This window comes from Mus caroli, chromosome 7, assembly GCF_900094665.2.
Source record: "Mus caroli chromosome 7, CAROLI_EIJ_v1.1, whole genome shotgun sequence".
NCBI classification, from domain to species: domain Eukaryota; kingdom Metazoa; phylum Chordata; class Mammalia; order Rodentia; family Muridae; genus Mus; species Mus caroli.
The window spans coordinates 85,006,617-85,028,984 of NC_034576.1; the positions used below are offsets into that span (position 1 = coordinate 85,006,617).

General features: G+C 43.0%; 1 protein-coding gene across 2 annotated transcripts in view; it reads left to right on the forward strand.

The window, feature by feature from the left end:
- The window catches only part of Adamtsl3 (ADAMTS like 3), a 270,398-nt gene that overhangs the window by 139,791 nt on the left and 108,239 nt on the right, over positions 1–22,368 (forward strand). For both annotated transcript variants that reach the window (XM_029480045.1, XM_021167800.2), the window contains exons 8-9: positions 9,826–9,900; positions 16,069–16,226. In XM_029480045.1, the coding sequence (XP_029335905.1) occupies positions 9,826–9,900; positions 16,069–16,226 (233 nt within the window). The remainder of the gene's footprint in view (positions 1–9,825; positions 9,901–16,068; positions 16,227–22,368) is intronic.

Below are 22,368 nucleotides of genomic sequence, written 5' to 3' on the forward strand. Positions count from 1 at the left end.
AAACATGAACAAGTACAGTGTTCCTCATTTCAGAGATGGCTTTCCACTCGTACAAAATGGCAGTTTACCTCAAGTTCCTTAGCATCGTGCTCAGCCTCCTCCTAACCTCTAATGCCATCATGTTTGATTTACAGTCACCACAGAGAATGATTGAGTTTGTAGCCACTTGCTTACAAACACACACACACACACACACACACACACATTCTTTGATGAGCCTTTTGCAAATATTGTTCACTAAGCACTGAAGGCAGCTTCTCAGAGCAAATGTTCTCAGTATCATTTCGCAGGCAAGCTTGAGATAGAGAAGGTAAGGAACGTCCCTGGGCCACAGGCTACTTTTAGGCCAAGCTGCTGCTGATCCAGTCCATATTGTCAGGCTCAGAGTCTGGGATCTTAAACCTCTATTTGACATTGCTCCTCTCTGTTGTAGAGTAAAAATGATAGTTATTCCACCTAACGAGTGAGAAGAAAGGCCCTGGAAGATGGTGCTGCCATTGGCAGGATCAAGGATATCACAGGACAAATTTTCAATGAGAAGGTTTGGGAAGAATTCCAAAACAATCATTGTCCCGCAGGAACCATTGGCCGCCATCACCATCTCCAAATCTGAGTGTTCCCAGATGTGGGCCTCTTGCCATCAATAGGATGGTGTGGAACACAGAAGAAGCCTCTGATTGGTGGGACACACTGCAGCCACAGGTCGTGGATTCTGCCACAGTGGAATGCGTGAGATTTGAGGGTACCTTAGAAAAGCATGCACCCATGGTGGGAGGCTCCCAGAGGCCTCTCGGAGCCTGCTCTTATTCTAGTCCTTACCCTACCTGATCCACAACTCTAGACTAGCTCCAGACCCAGGGAGAGTTTGCCAGAAGGCCTAGAAGTTGCCCATTCTTATAGGAAGGACAAATAAACCAGGGAGAACAAGACTTATACCAGAGGAACAGCATTTGGAGCAAAAACAAATACTTTCTATCAGTGGTATAAAATTTGTGAATCAAGAGCCACCACATCTGTCTGTCTGACCAGCAGTCTACCAAACCTTAGTATTAGGGTTTGAATCTCAACTCCCCCCACCCTTTAGGGTACACCTGGCTTAGTCACCAGCCTCTGGCTCTACCTACTGGGAGATAGTGGCCTCTTTAGGAAGTGGGGCCTAGTGGGAGGAGGTTAGGAGTGAGGTCTTCAGTCTTGCTTTTTTTCCTTTTGTCTTCCTTTCTTGAGACAGGATCTTACTGTGTAGCCTAGGCTGGTCTCAAACTGGTGTCAGTCACCCTGCCTTAGATTCTCCAGTGCTGAGATTACAGGGATATACCACCATGCCTCATACTGGGTCCTGCTATTGAAAGGATTACTGAGGCCCTGGGATCTTCTCTCCCTTTCTACTTCCCAGCTGCCAGGAGTGAGAAGTCTTATTCCACTGTGTATCCAACACTCTGACATACCTCCACACAGATCCAAAAGCAACATGAGCTGGAACCTCCAAATCCATGAGCCAAAATACAGCTTTTCTGACTACAGGTATCCCTACAGAGACAGAAAGCTAGCATATGCAGGCCTATGTGAAGAATTGCACTTTATGTATGGCATAAGCATAAAAACACAGTTGGGAAGCTAGACCTGATGACATGGTCCAATAAACTGTCGTATTTAGGAGGCTAAGGCAGGAGGATTGCAAGTTCTAAGCTAGTCCTGGATACAGCATGAGTTCAAAGTCAGCTCTCATAACTTAGTGAGAACTAAGAAAGGAACTGGGGCTATAGCTCAGTGATAGGCAAGAATGCTTTCCCCAAATGCAGAAGACCCTCGGTTCAATTTACAGTACTGAAAAAAAGATATAAGTAAATAGAATAAGTAAAAAGGGATTATGTTCTAGGTTCCAAAAAGTATTGAAAAAAATCCCAATAAAAACAGAAAGCACCAGAAGAGGCCGCACCCTGCAGCTGCGCCCTCTCCTCCCCCTCCTGCTGCAGAGGCACAGGGCTGCCTTGCTTTCCAAAGTTAATTAATCCCTCCATCTGGGCTCTGGACTCCAGCCCCTCTGCTTCCTCAGAGACCTCACTTCGCCCATCAGCCCCTCTCCTTTATCTTCCCTCCCTTTCCCATCAGGGCTTTGTGTGATCAGGTCTCTCCCATCTTTAAAGTCTAATTTTTAATATGTGTGTGTATATTCATGTCTAAAGGTACATATGTGCATATCAAAATATATGATCACATAATTTGAGGTTTAAAATAGACGAAACGTGTTTTCATCATTTATTTCTTTTACAACTACATCAAGAAAATTCTTTTAAACACACCGGTCTCTATTCCTGCCCAAATCCTTGCCGACCTCTGCTGCCAAGTGTTTGAGAGATTGTTTACATAGGCTGTCTCTACTTTTTCATCATCCGTCATCCCACGGCTCAGAACCTCTGCTACAGCCTGCTCCTCAGCATGCAAAGCCTTTTCTGAAACCCGTCAACAATCTCCTTACAGCCCCACCCGAAAGGCACCTCAAAGCTGTCCTCCAGGTGCTCCAGGAATACCTCAGGCTTCTGCCCATCACCTCAATGCTTCCACCTCACAGGGGTCACACTTGGTCACCCCTCAGAGTTAGACCGTGACACTCAGACAAGTCAGTGAAGACACACTGCTGAAAAGCATTTGTGATTGTGTCAGGCCTCCCCTTCTGCCCAGTATGACCTTGACTTTGTTCTTGCTATAGGTCCTGTGGGGTCGGTCATATGGTACAGCATACTCAGCAGCATGTGGGCTGCCAGATAAGCAGGCACTCTGGTTCTGACCTGCACTGATGGGGCAGGATCCCTGGGGGTGAGCAGGAATCAGCTGCAGCAGGTTTCCTAGTGATCCATACCTAGGATGGAATTGTGTGTGTGTGTGTGTGTGTGTGTGTATGTGTGTGTGTGTGTGTGTATGTGTGTGCGCGCATATGTGGTATGAGAAGGTACATGTGGTCATCCAGTTTTCCCAGAACCATTTCTTGAAGATGCTTTTTACCAATGTATTTTTTTGTTAAACAAACAGGAAAACCCAGGCAGCTGTGGCAGTGTGGGTTTAATTCTGATTTTTCTGTTCCCTTAATCCATGTGTCTGTGTGCTTGAATGTATCAGAGACTGAGACAAATCGGTGGCTGAAACCAAGGATTCTGGTGCAGAAGAAGCACTTGGATTGAAGAGTGTAAATTACCTTCCCCAGAATCCAAAGACATTGAGTGTGACAGAAGAGCCTCCTTATAGAAGTTCCAAACCTCTCCTGTTATATTTGCAACCCACTCTAAGAGTAATACAATGGGAGCCCTGGATTCTGCTTTACTCTGCCAAAGATACAGTGTCAGGGACTCTGGCCTTTGTGGTTTCACATGAAACTGTGGCAGTGGGGAACACACACACACACACACACACTTCTTAAGGATATTACAGTCTACATTTGTAGTGATACTGTTCAATCCAATTGATCTGCTCAAATAGCTCTTTATTAACTCAAGGAAAGTTTTGCATGTTCAAAAATACATTTTAAAAATGTTTTTGTTCCCTCACCCAATACCAGATAAGGCTCCCCTCTTCTCCCCTCTCCCCTCCCATTCACTTTCCCTCCCAAGTCTCTCCCTCCTTCCCCACTGTGATTGCTTTGAGGGCCTGCAGAAAGAATGAAAACAGGCAACTTCAGGAAATAGGAGGTTGGGGAAATAGGAGAATGCACCAGAGGCCTGGGAGGTAAGAGACTCTCAGGACTCAAAGGGAGGGACCTTAGATGAAATGCCTGACAGTAGGGAGAGGGAACTTATAGAGCCCACCTCCAGCAGGAAGACAGGGCATCAAATGAGGGAGGGGGTTGCCATCCTACAGTCACATTTCTGACCCATAATTGGTCCTGTCTGAAAGAATTATAGGGATGGAAATGGAGAGGAGCCTGAGGAAAAGAAGGTCCAGCGACAGGCCCAGAGTGGGATCCAGCTCAAGGGGAGGTCCCAAGGTCTGACACTATTACTGAAGCTATGGAGCACTCACGAAAAGGGACCTATCATGAATTACCTCAGAAAGACCCAACAAGCAGCTGAAAGAGTCAGAGGCAGATATTTGCACCCAACCAATGGACAGAAGCAGCTGACCCCTATTGTTGAATTAGGGAAAGGTGAAAAGAAGCTGAGGAGAAGGGTGATCCTGTAGGAGGACCAGAAGTCTCAACTAATCTGGACCCCTGAGATCTCTCAAACACTGGACCACCAAACAGACAGCATACACCAACTGTTATGAGGCTCCCCAACACACATACAGTAGAGGACTTCCGGGTCTGTGTTCATTCAGAGATGATGCACCTAACCCTCAAGAGACTGGAGGCCCCAGGGAGTTTAGAGGTTAGGTAGGGTTGTGGGGTGAGGGCATCCACGTGGAGAAAGGGGTGTGGGGAGGAGGTGTGGGATGTGGAGCAGCCGGAGGGTGTATGGAGGGGCAGGGGATGGAATAAAGAATGTAAAAAATAAATTAATTTTAAAAATTTTTAAAAAAGAAATGAAAAAATCTTTTTAATACATATGATTTGCTATATGCTTGTTATATAAAGTCCAGATTATCCTGGCAAAGAAAACCAAAATGATCAACAGGCAATGTGATCAATCACAGTCTAAGCAACTAAGCAGTTATCACATTGGTGGGCCCTTCTTGGCAGAGGTGAAGTGGTTGAGTATGTTGTATATTTTCAACAATTTACATTATAAAGTTGGCCTGCTTTCATCCACCAATCCTAACCAGGTCTGTTCTTTAACAGTATGAATACTGTTGATAGTTGCCTATATCCCAGGGGTTACTATGTATGTGTGTTCAACATTTGCATGATATATTGTGAGATTTCCATATAACAAGTACTTCCAAGGAGGGCATACACAATCAGGTGATATAACAACCTTCTTGGGCTGGGGAGATAGCTCAGCACGTAAGTGTTTGCCCTGCCTGCAACCAAAAAGACTAGATCTTGGATCCCCAAACCTCTTGCCAGTATCAAGTTGGTATGGTCACTCATCTATAATTTTATCATCACAGGGCCAGAAAGGGGATCCCTGGAGCAAACTAGCTAGCCAGCTTTGGGCTGGATTGAGAGACCCTGACTCAAAGAAGATTCCAGATACCAACCTTGACTCTCCATGTGCACAGGCACACAGGGGTGTGTCCCTATACATGCAGAGATGAGTATACACATTCACACATATTACACACACACACACGAATAGGAAAAAATAATACCTTGCTTTTATTTGTCAAGTTTTAATGTGTTGATTCTCTTAATTTTTCAGTACAAGTAGACTTTTCTAACTAATATGGTTAGTTCCTATAGATCTTGTACCTGGGTTCAATATTTATGCTGTGTTTGCACTGATGCCTCATTTATCTACTTATTATCCATTTATTTATTATCCACTCAGCTGACCTGCAGAAACTAAGCTGCACATATCACATTTTAACTCATGGACCAGTCTTTTCCTTCACTGTATTTAGCTTTTAAAATCTCTTATTCTTTTTATGCAGAAAATATTTTCTAGGGGATTGAAGAGTTCATTTGAGTTGTCTTACAAAATGTTCAATGTTCTAGATGTGTCTGATTATTTTCTCTATTGTGATATACTTTGAAATTGTATATACATGTGTACATATGTGTGCTTGTATGGGAGTGTGTGCACATATACATGTATTTGTATATGTATGTGTTAGTGTGTGTATGTGAGTGTATGTGCACATGCGTGAATGTTTGTGTGAGTGTTTGTGTCTCTGTTTGGTGTGTGTGTGAGTGTGTGCATGTATGTATGGGTATATGTGTGTTTGAGTGTATATGCCTGTGGTGTGTGTGTGTGTGTGTGTGTGTCTATGTTGGGATATATTTCCAACAAGCAACCAGGTAGCTGGCAGTTTTTTTCTCATCAACACACTCTGCCTCAGCATAAAGAGACAGAGCTCAAGGTCTTTGTCGGTCTTTCTCTGTAAGCACACAGCCATACATATTTACAACCACCCACTCCCAGGAGTGTTCTGCATGTGGTTTCCCAGCTCTTCCACAGAAGGTTTTTGATAGTTGCTGAAGACTTCATGTAGCCTTGACATTAAACAAAGTCTTCTGATTGTTTTGGTTAAACTCCTATGAGGAGGCTATTTGCCCTGGGCAAGCTCAGGGTCAGATTCAGGCAGTTTAGTGAGTGGGCTCTTCCAGGAAACAACCACACAAGCAAAGTAATAGCCACTGGGAATTGGACTTTTGGGCGCTCCAAGCCCATTTCCACTCCTGCAGAGTCTAGCAAGTTGGTGGCCTTCACCAGGGTTATGAGGTTATGAGCTTTCTGTCTTTTTCTTTTTTTTTTAAGGTTCCTGTGGGGGTAGAAGACAGGAAGATAGAAATAAACAAGTTGATATCCCATAGTCTGTCCTTTTCTTACCCCATGTTCTCTTAGAGCAATTACTGCCCAGACTTTTGGAAGCCCTGGGTTAATTTCCAGAGCTTTGGAAATGCTGGTGGCTACAATTTTTACTCATAATCGCATTTGCTTTCAGAAATCCTTACTTGTTGTTTGTTTGCTTTGTTGTTGTTGTTTTATTTCTTCAAATTAGTTGTCAAACAAGGCCAGGAGTTTCCTTCAGTCTCTTTGGAACCTTTTGTTTTGTTTTGTTTTGTTTTGTTTTGGTTTGGTTTGGTTTGGTTTTTGTTTTTTGAGACAGGATCTCACTGGGTTGGCCTGCCTGTCCTGGACCTTGCTCTGTAGACCAGGCTGACCTTGAGCTCACAGAGATCCACTTGCCTCTTTGTCCCCTAGTGCTGAGATTAAAAGGTGTGCATTACACTGTCTGGCTTCTTTGCAACCTTTTAAGGAGTAAGCACTCGCTCTGTTCTCCTTTCCTCTTGACAGTTGCTTGTTGAAGAAACTCGTCACGTATTTTCTTGTCTCGGTTCTTCACATTGCTTTTCAACACTGGCACCACATAGCCTGTGCTCCCTTTGTTTTGTATCCTATTTTTGTGAAACAGACGACTCCATCTGAAGATCTCCCTATGCTCAACTCAGGTCTGCCGAAAAGAGTACCTTAGAGCTCACGCCTGTAGTTCCTACTGAATCATGCCAGGAAGGTCGCTGTGCGAATCCTCTGTCTTGTGACTGGTAGTTACTGAAGCTCTGTCATATGATCGCATCCCACCTACTCTCACTTAGGAGCCCACACACTTCCTGTGAGAAAGGCACCCACTTTCAATCAGGCATCTGGCTCCCCTGCCATGTGGTTTGTATGGAAAGGCCCAACACATGCGTTGCCCTTTTCTCTCTTTGCCAACGTTAGAACCGTAAACTGCTTCCCAGCATCCTCTACATGTGGGAACTGGATTTTTTCCAGCATTATTTGGCCTTGCGGCTTTCAGTGTATTTTGCATGACTAACTTTACTGTAATTGTCATTCTTCCTAATGTTCAGATTGCCAATGTTATTGCCTACCTGTGAATCCTTCGTGTTAACTCCAATTCCTTTCAACCCAACTCCAGAGCTTGCCTACAAGAGCTTCCTTGAGTTCTCTGAAAGATATTGCTGTGCTGTGATGGTATAGCGTTTATTTTCTGATTCAAACTGAAATTGGCCCTCTAAAAAGCCTCTCTTTTGTAGTGGGTAGTGGTGTCTGCAGGCACAGCTTGATGGCCAGCAGGCTCACTGCTACTGGGTTAGCTTATGTTAGGTTTGTGTGTGCTTATACCAATGCATAATGCCAGGCATTAACATAATACGTGCTATATTTGCATAATACATATCAAATAGCATTAAAATACATAAATACATTTAAATATATAATTAGATAACAAATTTCTAAAGCATTTTGTGTACTGTCAAAATACCCCTTGGACATAGTTTTTTCTTTTATAACTGCAATATTTCAAGTTTTTTTTCCCCAGAATATATTTGCATGTGCTATTATTTTCAAATTCCATGGTCAAGAACCTACAGGAAAAATTATGGTGATGATGATGTTTGCTTTTTCCTCACAGGAACAACTTTAGTGGATCAGCATTGAGTCTGCTCATGGCCTCTAATGCTCTTTATCAAATTAAGGATGATTCTTCTATTCCTGGTGTTAATAAGACTGGAATAAGCAACGTATGCTAATTTTTAGTAAATGCTTTTTATCTATAGGTATGATCAAAACCAAGCCTTTGATCCTCTGGTTTCCCAATTAATACATAAATCTCCCAGTCCTGAATCAACCATTCACTTGAGAACATCATTTCTTTTGTTCTTTTGAGAGAGTTCAGAACCAATTTGTTTTCTATTATTCAGTATTTTTATCTATAACCTTTATCAAATGGGCTCATATGCATCTGTTTTTCAGGCTGCCTCTTTTTAGTGAGGGTTTCAGAGTTATGTTGATCCTGAACGCGTCCCTAAAAGCCAACATTCTTTCTGTCATCTGGAACAGAACTGTTTGCTTATGGGTTTTCAAAAACCCTCATAGCAAAAGTCTTTCACCCTCACTTTTTTTTTTTTTGCTATTAACAGTTATTTCAGCTTTAGTCTTCCCAATTTAAATTTCAAGTTTAAGTAAAAGTGTATATCATACTGTGTATTATTTTAAAAGCACATTTTATTACAGAAAATTCAGAATGTATGAATCATATTCTCTACTCCCTAGCTTTCAGGCTCTCTCTGAGATGACTGTCACCAGTGGCTCAGTGGGGGCTCCCCTTCACATCTGAAGGACGGTGGGACTGAAGGGCCTTGCTGTTACTCACTAGTGAGCAGCCACACAATCCTCTGCCTCACACTCTTATGGGTACACTCTTTGTCTTCCCATTCATACATAATCTAGGATAGCATATGCATGTAATAGTATTGTATGTATTGCTGTGACTTACACACAATACTGAAAAACATATTTCTAGTATAAGATTATGAGATTATATCATAAGTAATATTTTGCATATACAGATATATACATATACATATACATATACATATACATATACATATACATATACATATACATATACATATATATATATATATGGCTACATGCACATGTGTGCATAGGCATGTAGAGACTTCAAGTGCCATATACCTCTTTTGAGGCAGTCTCTCATTGATCCAGAGCTCACCAATTAGGTTATACTACCTAACCACTGAGCCCCAGGCAGCCTCCCATTCCTGCCTCCCCAGCTCTGGGATTATGAGCATGTCCTACCATACCATACCTGGTATTTTTATGTGAGTGTTGAGGATTGAACCTAGGTCCTCACACTTGAGAGACAATCCTTTTCCTATGATTGAACCATCCCTCAAAACCACCATCACCACTGTCTTAGTCGTTTTTAAGCATGGGGTTCAGGGAAGCCATCATCATTACCTATCTCTAGAACGTCCTATTACTTTTACAACACAAGTTCTCCACCCACTTAGCAAAACCTCTTTATTTCCCTCTTCTCCCAACACCTGAGTGATAATGGTCCTACTTTGTGTTTGTGTGAACTTGGCTCTGTGTCCTTCTACAGTCGATTTCACTTGGTACAGTTTCTCCCTGGTTGGCCCATGAGAGCTTGTGTCAGAATGCCTTACCTGCAGGGACAGCATAGGTGCGGTTGTGTGGATGCCACTTGCTGGCTACCATGACAGTGCTGCTGAGAGTGTGGATGTGTAAATACCCGTGTGAGTCCCTGCTCCCCGTTCTCACGGGCATCCACCCAGAAGCAGAACCACTGCTCATCTAGCTGTTTCTAAGAGCAACTGCTGTGGTTTTAACCCACGTGCTCACATGCCTCGGTCTTTCTTCAGCACTCCAGCTTTCATTACGTTTGTCTTGCGTTCTTTTCTAGAGGAAGAAAATGTGATTGCCGTTCCCTTGGGCAGTCGAAGTGTGAGGATTATGGTGAAAGGACCTGCCCTGATCTGTAAGTAGAATTTCACCTTAGCATGTTACACAATTCCCTGAAAGCAACGTCAGACAAACAAATGAAAATCCCCTTTATTAGTTCATGGTAGGGATTTCTGTCCACCATACTCAGAGTCCAGGAATATACAGTATGCTGTAGGAACTGTTTTAAATACACTTTGAATTGAAATGGAATTTTATCACTTCATCCCTCCCTCTCTTTTATACATCCAGCCCCTCCCAGATGTTCTCCCTCACCCCCAACTCTTTTTCTTTAATGTGTGTGTGTGTGTGTGTGTGTGTGTGTGTGAGAGAGAGAGAGAGAGAGAGAGAGTGTCCATGTGGGCACACGTGCGTGAGCATGCATGAATTATGAGTTCATGAATTATGAACTATGGGTGAAAAGGATACCAATTTGAGCTTAATGTCCTCATTAAAGAGAAAATCAAATCGTATGTCAAATATCTGTACAAGGATTAAAGGATCTTCTGAAGTTTGGGACTAAAAGAAAAAACAAATGAAATATTGACCTTTGACCTGGAAGGATAAGCTTTGCTGCTGATATATTATGGCTTCCAGCCCAGGTGTCAGTGAGAGCTAGTGAAGGTTTTGTGGGCTACAGAGAGTACCTATCAAAGGGCAAGGGAGTTGTTTCTTTGCCAATGTCAGGTGACATTACCTTGGAGTTGTTGCCTAGGGTCTACAGAAGCTGGAGGTGTCATGGTTTTCTTGCTCTGTGCCAAGGTACCCTTGTAGCCTCAGGCATACTTCCTTAGTTGTATACAGAAGACAGTAGGTCTCAGTCAGACTGGGCTGCGAGGTTGAAAAAGTTTACAGGGTTTAGAGGCTTATTTTTATTGCTTTACATTCTGTGCATGTGTAGGTGGTGTGTACATGAGTTCCTAGGGGGGCCAGCGGCATCCAAGCCCCTGGAGCAGGACTTGCAGGCAGTTGTGAGCTGCCCAACAGGGCTTCTGGGAATGGAACTCGGGTCCTTAGCAAGAGCTGTGCATTCTCTTAACCATGAGCCCTCTCTCTACCCTGATTGGTTGAATTTGGTTAGCTCTGCACATCCAGAACAGTAGACACTACCAAGAAGCCACACACAGTTAAGGTGGCTAAGTCAAATACTCTGCAGTTGAGTTTTTTTCTAGACCACCACTATAGATTTCTTTTTTAAAACCATAAGAATTTCTCAGGGCCAGAAGTGTCTCACATTTTTGATAATGTGTGGGTGGGTGTGTGGGTGTGCACATGTGTGTATGTATGAATGTGTATGTATGTGTGTATGTATATGTTTGTATGTTTATGTATATGTATATGTGTGTATATGCATATGTGTATATTTGTGTATGGGTGTGTTTGTATGTGTGTGTATGTGTGTATGTTTGTATATGTATGTGTGTGAATGTGTGTATGGCTGTGTATGTGTGTATGTGTGACTATATGCATATATCTGAGTATGTGTATATGTGTGCATATATGTGTGTGGGCATATGTGCATGTTTGTATGTATGCATGTGTGTATGTTTGTATGTGAGCATATGTGTGTGTAATGATATATATGGGTATTTTTGTATGTGTGTATATGTGTGTATGTGTAATGTGTGTATATGTGTACATATGTATGTGTGCACATGTGCATATTTGTATGTGTGTATATGTGTTTGTACGTGTGTGTGTGTGTGTGTGTGTGTGTGTGCATGAACACATGTGCACAGGAGTGCAAGTGCATGTTGAATCCAGAGGTGGATATCAGGTATCTTCCTTAATCACTCTGCCCCTTACTCCTTGAGACAAGATCCCTCACTAAACCTGAAGATCATCAGATGGCTGCCTGGTTGGCCAGCAAGCCCCACAGATCTGCCTCTCTGCCTTGTCAGTGCTGGGATTGCAGGCACTTGCTGCTGCATCTGTTTTGTTTTTTAAATTTTTTTTATGGGGTCCAACTCAGGTCCTTATGCTTGTGTGACAGGCAGTTTACTGCCTGAGCCATCACACCATACTTAACTCTGGAGGGGGAGAAGTTCTCTACCCCTTATGATTTGCATTAGTGACACAAGACTTTCTTTGAAATGCAGTATCAAAATGTTTTAGAGATCTGTTTTCTAAATGGTTTGAAAATCTTTAGTACTCTGTGGGGTCAGTTTTTCCTCCTTGTAAATTCAAATGTAACATCTAGAAACTAGCAAAAATCATTCTCATTAAATTCCATGACTCATCTCAGTATAAAATTGTGAGATATCATTTGAACTAAAGATCATAAAAGCATCAGGCATGGTGGTGCATGCCTGTAATCCCTAAGCACGTAGGAGATGGAGTCAGGAAGATTGGGTGTTCAAGCCAGTCTTGCCTTCGCTGCAGGTTCCAGGACAGTCGGACTATGTGAGACTCTGTCTCAAAAGAATCTCCTTACTTCATATATAGTTACATCAATAAATAACAAATAGGGAAAATGCTAAATATCCTTTATTTATATAAATATATTTATATAAATTTATATAAATATATATAAATATCCTTTATCCATTATTCCTGCTAGCCTTCAAATGAAAATAGCAGAGATATCTATCAATAGTTAAACTAACAATAACATAATCAGGATATGTGGAATACTAAAGGCACACCTTTAATCCCAGCACTCGGGAGGCAGAGGCAGGCAGATTTCTGAGTTCAAGGCCAGCCTGGTCTACAAAGTGAGTTCCAGGACAGCCAGGGCTACACAGAGAAACCCTGTCTCGAAAAACAAAAGTACAAACAAAAAAAGGGGGGGAAGGAATTCTGATGGGTGCTACATTATGGATGATCTTTGAAAATATTGACCCAGTGAAAGATGCCAGCTACAAAAAGCCCCATGTTACCTAAAATACCTAGACAAAGACAGCTACAGAGATGAAAAATAGATGGATTATTTCCTGGCAAACAGACCACAAAGAAAGAAAGAAACTGGATGGGCTCTACATGTTAGCTAGAAATGAACAATTGTTTATTATTTATTTATGTAAACTGCATGATTTGAGGGATTATTTTGAGACAGAGTCTCACATAGCCCAGACTGGCCCAGGACAATTGGTTTAATGTGTTGTCCTAACGAAGCTGAAGGCGGTTCCCCAAGTTCATTTTTGGAAGGCTGTCGTGTTGTTTTGAGAGAAGGTCTTGCACTGTGGTCCTGGAACTCATCATGTACCTGAGGCTGGCTTTGAACTTGTGCTAAACTTCCTGCCTCAGTGTCCTGAGGCCTGGGTTTGCCAGTGTCAGCCACCATGTCCAGATTTAAGGGACTTTTTAAGTTATAAAAACAGAACACACAAGCAGTAAACAGAATAAGTACAGGCAGTGCCCTGGGGAAGCCTCACTTTCACAAGCGTGTGCTGGTGGATGAAGCCTGGCTTTGTGTTGGAGACTGGCACTCTCCTGGAGTTCAGAGTTCAGAAGTTCCCCCACTTCTCCAAGTGACAGATCTATTGCTTGGAGTTTTTCCTCTTCTGAGCAGCCCCGCAGGCGGCTCTGGAAGCCTTTCTGAAAACCACCCTTCTCCACTGGCTGCCTTGCAAAGGATTTAGTTTACATGTCTGAATTTTACAGTACAGAAGGGGTTTTGTTTTCTTGTTTTATGTAACCATTTTTTTCTAAAAAGCTTTCTTTCTGAAATCAAGCTTATTTTTTCACTATTAAATCACGCTTTAAAGGTCCATATTAACTGTAACCTTCCAAGTGGCTGCAGGATTGAAAACTGAGAATGCTTGGTGCCATTAGTTTCAAGTCCCTTTGTTGTGGGACGGAATTTAATTATAGAATGTCCATCTCACAATCTGCCTAGAGCTCTTTAGATCCTGAATTTCTAATATGTTCTAATCCTAGCCACATTACTGTAGGGAACACACAGCCCTAGATTTTCCAGTCATGCGTTCCTCCCCAAATGGAAGCAATAAGAAAGTCCCTGCAAAAGCAGTGTAATTGTTTTTGTAATTGTAGCAAATGTAATTATAGCAAAACTATGGCTTTAACTATGTTTGGCTCAGCTGGTGAGGTGGCTCAGCAGCTGAAGGCACTTGCTGCCAGGTCTGGCTACCTGAGTTCAATCCCCCGGAGCTATGTGATAGGGCAAAAGAGCCACCACTAATGTGGTGGCACACACACACACAAATAAGTAAATGTAATTTTAAAAAATAGTAAAAGCCTGGAAAGATGGCTCAGTGTTCAAGAGTACTGACTACTTTTGCATGGGAAGTTTGGTTCCCATCACCCACATGGTGGCTCACGTCTGCATGCAAGTCCAGCTCCAGGGCATACATATATCCACTGCCCTCTTCTTGCCACTGTGAGAACTGTACTCACGTAGTGGACACACACTTTAAAAAAAATCTTTAAAGTTCAAAGTATTAGTAAACTCTAATAATCATAAAATTATTAATAGCCATAAAGTTCTAATAACCATAACCTAAAGGAGCAATTTGTCATAGGCTGGAACCTCCACCAACTGCCAAGATACAATTTTCTTCCATGTTCTGTCTTCTGAGCTCGACTAGACCTATGGCGCTATACATAATAACCCAAGGAAAGCAATGCTGAGCAGGTACCGGCAGCTAACCGACATGCATTTGCTGTGGTCACACATTTAGTGTAAGGGCTAGCTGTAAGTTCTCATGCACAGCCACCTAAGAATGTTTTCCTAACCTCTACAGTCAAAACAGTGGCTCTCAACCTTCCTAATGCTGCCACCCTTTGATACAGTCCCCCATGTTGTGGTGACCCCCAACCATAACATTTTTTCATTGCTATTTTATAACTATAATTGTGTTATGAAGTTTTTTATACTGTTATGAATCATAATGTAAATATCTGAGGTTTTAGGTGAACCCTGTGAAAAGATCATTTGACCCCCAAAGGGGTCGCAACACACAGGTTGAGAAACACTGTTCTAAACAAATCTCTCGTTCACCTGGGTTTGCCTCTTTCCAAAAGAGCAACAGTGTAAATTCTTTTGTCAGAGACAGCCACAGCATTCATTATCTTTAAAGCCACCTTTTTTTCTTAAGTACACATTAAAATATTTAAAGTTGCCCTTTCAGGGGCTGGAGAGATGGGTCCACAGGCATTCTTTCAGAAGACCTGGGTTCAGTTCAGCACCCTCGCTGCATCTCTCACTCGCCTGTAACTCCAGTTCCAAGGGAGCTGATGTTCTCTGATTTTCATGGACTCCTGCATGCAAGTGTATAATTATAAACAAGTTACAAAGATATGGGTATAGAAGAAGGTATTGGGTCATAACGGCACTTTCCACTGTGAGAGGCTGCTGGTCCTACTTGCTCACTTCTCTCTCCTCACTAAGAAGGCAGGAAGGGAGAAACTACTTGGGCAGTAGACAATAGAACACAGATGCATATTCACTTTCTTAATGGTGGTGGGATGATCATAGACGCTTGGGGTCTCCCACCAGCTACCTGCTTTAGATGCCACAGAGGACTCTATGGGAACTCAGAACTAAAGCATTTGCTTCTGTAGCTCTTCCAGGTACCCAAATCAAACCAATGGAAATAAACTCTACCCTGTGACTTAGTGGATGAATGTCTTGGCAACTGGTTTTCCTTTGCTCCAGACCACTCTCTAGATTCCTACACACTCCTTGCCGAGGTCCTGGGAAATGTGGAAAGTTGTTCTTCGGCATCGTGGCAAAGCAACAGTTGCTTTAATAAAGTACACATCTTAGCATCAATTCCCGGTTGGCTCTGGTGCTGTAGATTCACAGCCCATGGACAAGAGAAGAGAAGACTGCATAAGGCTTCTCTGTGCTAATTTCTGTGAATTTATACCTACTTAAAAAGAAATAATATTTTAAATCAAAATTGAGATTCTTTTTTCTGAATGAGTAATAAAAGACTTAGCTTCACTCAGTCTGTGATATTAGGTACATCATGAAAAAGCATAAACTAAGAAAATATTCCTCTTTATTCTGTATTGGAAATGGTTCTGAGAACTCGAGTAGATTTGGAGTAAAAGCCCTTGTTAGCACCGCAAAGCCTCACATGTCTGTTCTGCCAATATCAATCAGTGTCCATCAGGTGAGGAGACAGCACTATATCTGTTGTATTTGTACCCACTGGTGCTGCACTTAGCCATTGTGTCGTTTAAAATCAAATGTCTTTAGGGTAGTTCCCACATTTACATTTTATTTTCAAATTTTCAGTTATTGAGTCAAAAACACTTCAAGGAAGCAGAGGAGAACACAGCTTCAACAGTCCTGGGGTTTTCATTGTAGAAAACACGACAATTGAGTTTCAGAAGGGTGCGGACAGACAAACCTTCAAGATTGCGGGACCCCTGATGGCTGATTTCATCTTCAAGGTAGATGGACCGTCTTCGGAGCATCCTGTTTAAGCACAGCAAGGGAAGCACAGTGGGTATTCCTGGGTTTCCATCTGAACAGGCCATTCCCAAAAACTGTTCCCCTCTCTCAAGTAGAGACTCTAAGAATTAAGAATTAATTTTCATTCTTCCAGGGGGGAGATAACTTCATATTCATCACCCCCATGTGCCATGCTCAGTTTAAGTCCATATGGAGGTTGGTGGAGATGGGGACTAGCTAAGCATGCCATCCTGGGGAAGAAAAGGAGAGGACAGAGGGCTATTCTTTGACTTCCTTTGACAGGAGCTGTCCCTCCCATCCTCAGCCCTGCCAGTGTGTTGTACTGCAGCCGCTGATTCAAAATCAGGGTCACAGGTGATGACAAGCCCTGCACTAGCATCCGCTCAAACTCTTTCTTCCTGAGCCCTGAGCCCGCTTCTCTCTCTAGGTAGAGTTGAGCCATCTTTCCTTGTACAAAGGAACAAAGTGTAGATATAGAAGAAAATGAACAAGGAATGAAAAAATGATCATTCAGTGAGAGTCTTCCCTCCATTTCCAGAAAAATCATTCAAAATGTAGTAGAAGAATGAAAATCACCTTGACAGTCAATTATACCTTCATGAAGGAAAATGGTGCTCATTACTCTTCTGGTTGCTATAACAACAAAATCCTGGACACAGAGGAATGTAAGGGAGCAGAGAAGGAAGGCTTCGCTTTGGCTCACAGATGAAGGGGCTAGCCTATCATGGTGGCCAAGCCATGGTGGTGGGAGCATGTCGTAGCTGGCTACCTCTGCAGTCAGGAAGTAGAGAGAGAGTCAGGACCCAGAGAGGCTGACATCCAGATGGGTCAAAATATTACTTGTTGTGTTTTTTTTTTTCTGCTGTAAAAATGGTTGCAATTCGACAAGTAGCTGCTGGCCTGCTCTATGCCAAGGAGGTTGATATCACTCTCTGGTTTGCCGTAGCCCACACCTTCTCCAGTTGCCACCCTCACGTTGCATTAAAGGAACAGGCATCTGCTGCTGTTCGTGCTGCTCCTGGTGTCTGCCATCTGCCTGGCTTCCATAGGTTTCTCTGAGTTCTGTGTGGGATTGCCAGGAGAAGCGACCTACAATGATTAGTATTCCAAGATATTGGTTATAGTATCTGCATGACTAGAACTTGAAGAGATCCTGTTGATTCTCTGTACCAGATCATGCACACTGGGAAACTGTGGATTTCTTGGTGTGTGGGTACACGTGTGTGCTCATGTGTGCTTGGTGGGTCCACATGTGTGCTCAGGCTTGTGGCAGCCAGAAGTCCATGTCAGCCATTGCTCCTTAGGAACTATCGTCTTTGTGTTTTGAAGACAGTCTCTCATTGCAACCCAGGACTCATTGATTAGGCTAGGATGACTGTCCTGTGAACCCTGAGATTATCCTGTCTTGTCTCTCGGGGGGGGGGGCACGAGCTGGAATCACAAGTGTGTGCCAGTACCCCCAGCTTTTTGCTTTAAATTCCATCACTGGATTCCAGACTCAGGTCCATACATGGCAGGCACTCTACCAACTGAGCTGTCTTCCCAGCCAACCAACCAGTTCTGTGAGCTCTCTCTCTCTCTCTCTCTCTCTCTCTCTCTCTCTCTCTCTCTGTGTGTGTGTGTGTGTGTGTGCATCTTTGTAATATTGGAGAGTATGTCAGAGAGGGAAACCACAGTCACCATTGCAGAGGAGACATGTGTTTTGGGAAGTGGCCTTAGGTTCATTTATAATATATGATTCTTAAAATAATTTTAATACTATGTATTCACATATCACTTGCACAAATAAAGATTATTTCCAACCTTCTTACCCAAATATGCACTCACCTTTTAGTAGACTGTCATGACAACATACCCCCTCTTCCCCCTGCACTCTGATTTAGCAATCCCCTGTCTCCTGCCTCTGAATCCTGGCTCTCTCCGACTGAATAAATAAACAGCTCTGGACTTTAGCTTCAGTGTCTGGAAAGCTTTCAGGCTCTAAAGACTGAAGGGGTTGTTTAAAAACATATTTATCAACGAGGGCGTTACACACAACTAACTGTGTATAAACAGAGTGTCATTTCCATGCCTACAGCCGTGTTCCTCCATGGCTGCAGTGTGCTCGGTGGAAGAGAATCTGGCAAAGTTGGAGACACTTGAAATGAAGCAAGAGTGACTCTGGGGTTGTTTCTCTCTGACTCAGGAGCTTGTCCAGATTATGTGTGTTTCTAGGAAATATTCTTTTCCATCGGTTATTTCTTTTTTTCTTCCAGTTCTGGTTCAGAACATTGTAGTGTTGCCCAGCTGTGCTGTGGCTGAGGTGAAGGACTCTTTGCTTACACCCATCTTTTCTGGGATCACTACACAATCAAACAACACTCCTTTGCTTAGAGGGAGGGGTAATGTTATGTGGGGTGACTGATGACTGCCCCTCCCCCATGTCCCTACACCTCTCTAGTCTCTCTCCACAGAGGACATCTGGCTTCCACCTAAGACTGAGCTCTGCGGCAGCAGGGCCCAGGGGCCACCTACTCTATGCTACTGCCAGCACAGCTATGGGGATACTGGGCTGTGCTTGTCTTCATCATTTATGTCATAGCTTTTATAAAGAGCAGGGCTTTCGGTAAGGGAAATGTTGGAAACTACTGTACTCTTACATTCTTACAGAAAATATTCTGTTTTCTACTCTTTAAGAAACTTTTTCTTCATAGCTAGGTTGGTCCAGGAAGCCTTGCCTTTTTTCTTTCTGTGGGCTTCTTCTCGCTCTATAATCTTGTTCTCCTGAACAATAGTTTCTCATGGTGGCTCCTGCCCCATCTCTGTTGCAATGGGGTGGTTTACCCTGGAGTATGAAGATTTTGCTCCTGCAATATGTGTACCTGGCCACCAGGCGCAGTAGAAACTCTTGACCAAATCACTGCTGTTTCAGGCAATTGCTGACTGGTGAGCCAGGGCAATCGCTCTCAACCTTCCTAATGCTGTGACCCCTTAATACATGGTGACGCCCTACCATAAAATTTTTCTCATTCCAACTTTGCCAGTATACTTTTACAACTGTTATGAATCGTAATTAAATGTCTGTGTTTTCTGATGGTCTTAGGCAACCCTGTGAAAGGGGTCACAACACACAGGTTGAGAACTGCTGAGCTATAAGCTGAGCTCACTCAGAGGGAATTTACCTACCCTTGGCGTCTTGACCTCTGTGCATAAATGTTTAGGACTATCGAGTCGGAGTATATTTCATTGAGATTACCTTACGAAATAAAATTTAACTACTTTAATGAAGATACGTATTTCTGTGATAGAAACCTCGCTGGGAGACATACGGAGAGAAAGGCACATTTGTTTTTGTGGTCTGATGTTTTCCCTCTACAACTGGTTGTTGAGGCAGAGTCACTTTCATTCAGTTTAGATACTTTATGCTCCTGTGGGCAGATGTTTTCTGGTTGCTTTCCCCTAGCTTTCAAGCATGCAACCTGTCTTCAGGTTTCCCTGGCCCAGCTCTGATAGTTTGTATGCCCTCTTCCCAGAGTCTTGCTAGAGAATTAATTATGCTAGCTCCTCTGACTGCCTGGATTCCTTTCTGCTAGAGAACATACCATGGTCTCACCACACGGGGGCAGCAGAAGTGAAAGCCACAAATTCCCCAGTGCTTTAGAACACAGCCAGGAGGCAGGGATGAGGGATGAGAGTTGGGGAGTGGCTTAGAGTCAGGACCTACCTGGGGTTCCAGAGGTTGTATTAACAGAGTACGCAGAGATAGAATGTGTGGGAAAGAGGGGGACTCTCTTATCATTCTGGAGGCTTAATATGCAAAACCAAGGTGTTAGCGGGCTTGGCTCTGTCTGAGGGCTGTGAGGGAGGCCCTGCTTTGTGTCCCTCTCTCCTCCTTTATCATAGCTAGAGAATTCCTATTATCTTCCCTTCGTTCATGTCTGCCTCTGTAACCAACCCCGTTTCCATAAGAACACAGGCATATTGGGCCAGGGCCCAGCCAACTACTTTCATCTCCGCAACATGACATTTGCACAGACCCTATGTCCAAGTCAGACCATATTCTGATGTTCTGCAGGCTAGGGCTTTAGTGTAGTTTCTCTTTCTTTGTTTGTTTCAATTTTGTTTTGTTTTATTTTTTTTGTTGTTGTTGTTGTTTTTCAAGACAGGGTTTCTCTGTTGTAGCTCTGGCTGTCCTAGAACTTGCTCTGTAGATGAGACTGGCCTCAAATTCACAGAGATCAACCTGCCCCTGCCCCTGCCCCTGCCCCTGCCCCTGCCCCTGCCCCTGCCCCCTGAGTGCTGGAATTAAAGGCATATGTCAGCACTGCAAGGCCCCAGTGTTGTTTCTTATGGGACACAAGTCAATCCGAAATAGTGGTGACGGGAAAGGAATTTCAGCCATTCTTCACTGCCCTCCATCCAATTCCTGTCCCCTCTTGAGTGTTTTCTGCTGATCATAAAGGTAGAGCTTTCTGAGAATCTGACATGCTCCTGTAATGTGGCCCCTGAGGGTCATTTCTTCATGCATTTCAAGCAGAGAGTGCTAATTAATTTCTGTAATCAGGCAGCTGAGGCAGGAAGATAACAAATTTGAGGCCAGCCTAGGCTATACAGTGAGATTTCCCCCCCCCCCCAAATTAGTAAATCTGGGGCTAGTAAGATGGCTGGGCAGGTGCTTGCTTGCTACCAAGCCTGACAACCTGAATCCAATCTTTGGAACCTGCCAGCTCCTTCACACAAGTGCTGTGGAATGAGTGCACACACACACACACACACACACACACACACACACACACACACACAGAGGAGTAAATAGACACGTGTCAAATAAATCTGCTTGAAAATCTTCTCATCAATATCAAAACTCATAGCTAAGTTATATATGTAAATATATACAACCATGAATGTTTTATATTAATAATTTTAGAAATTATTTCAAAGTGGCCAAGTCAGTAGCTGAACGTGAGTTTATTTCCCTAACAAAGCAGGGGACACACTGCTGTAAGTGATCCTGAACCTTGCTCCCTTGTCATTCTCTATGTACTTGATTGTTGAAGTTGTCAGAGGTCGTGTCTGCCCCTGGGGACTTGTTCAGGTGAGCGAGTGGCCAGGCTATTGTCGACAGAAGTACGGAGAGGAAGCATTGACATTAGAACCATGACTGCTAAAGGTTATTGTTATTAATTTTTGTTAATTTACTTTGAGCTTTTGTCTTTATAGTTAGGATTGATGGAGAGAGATGGTTCTAAATGGATTTAATTCTCAGAGCATTTCAGGATCAGAGCCAAAGACCATAGCTCTTCCTCTGTGAAATGATGAGAACACATCTTCTGCAGGTTAGGCTTAGATGTGAGCTGTGCAAAGCCTGTTCCCTATGCCTCTATGGGTGTAGGAAGGAGTTTGACAGAGGGTCAGATGGGAGGGGTGGACAGGGAGATTGTGATAACAAGCAGATGACAAGGAGAACCAATGGTGGGAAAAGGACTTTTACTATATTTCCCATGTAGAGTGGTTAAAGATGAGTCTTCAGGTAGACCTATTTCCAATTTTCTGAGAAACTACCAGACTGATTTCCAAAGTCATTGCACAAATTTGAAATCCCATTAGCAATGGAGGAGTGTCCTCCCTTCTCCTTATTCTCTCCAGCATGTGATGTCCCTTGAGTTTTTTTATCTTAACCATGAGTTTTTATCTTAACCATGCTGATTGGTGTAAGATGGAATCTCAGGGTCATTTTGATTTGCATTTCCCTGATGACTAAGGAAGGACGTCGAGCATTTCTAGAGTGCTTCTCAGCCGTTCGAGATTCCTCTGTTAAAAATCCTGTTCAGTTCTGTTCCCCATTTTTTAATTGTGTTATTTGGTTTGTTGAGTTCTTTATATATTTGGGATATTAGCCCTCTGTTAGATGTAGGGTTAGTAAAGATCTTTTCCCAGTCTTTGCCATCCATTTTGTCCTGTTGAGAGCATCCTTTGCCTTACAGAAGCTTTTCAGTTTCATGAGGTCCTATTTATCTATTGTTGATCTTAGAGCCTGAGCCAAAGGTGTTGTGTTCAGGGAATTGTCTCCTGTACTAATACAGTCAAGGCTATTTCCTACTTTCTCTTATATTATATTTAATATACTGAATTTTATGTTGA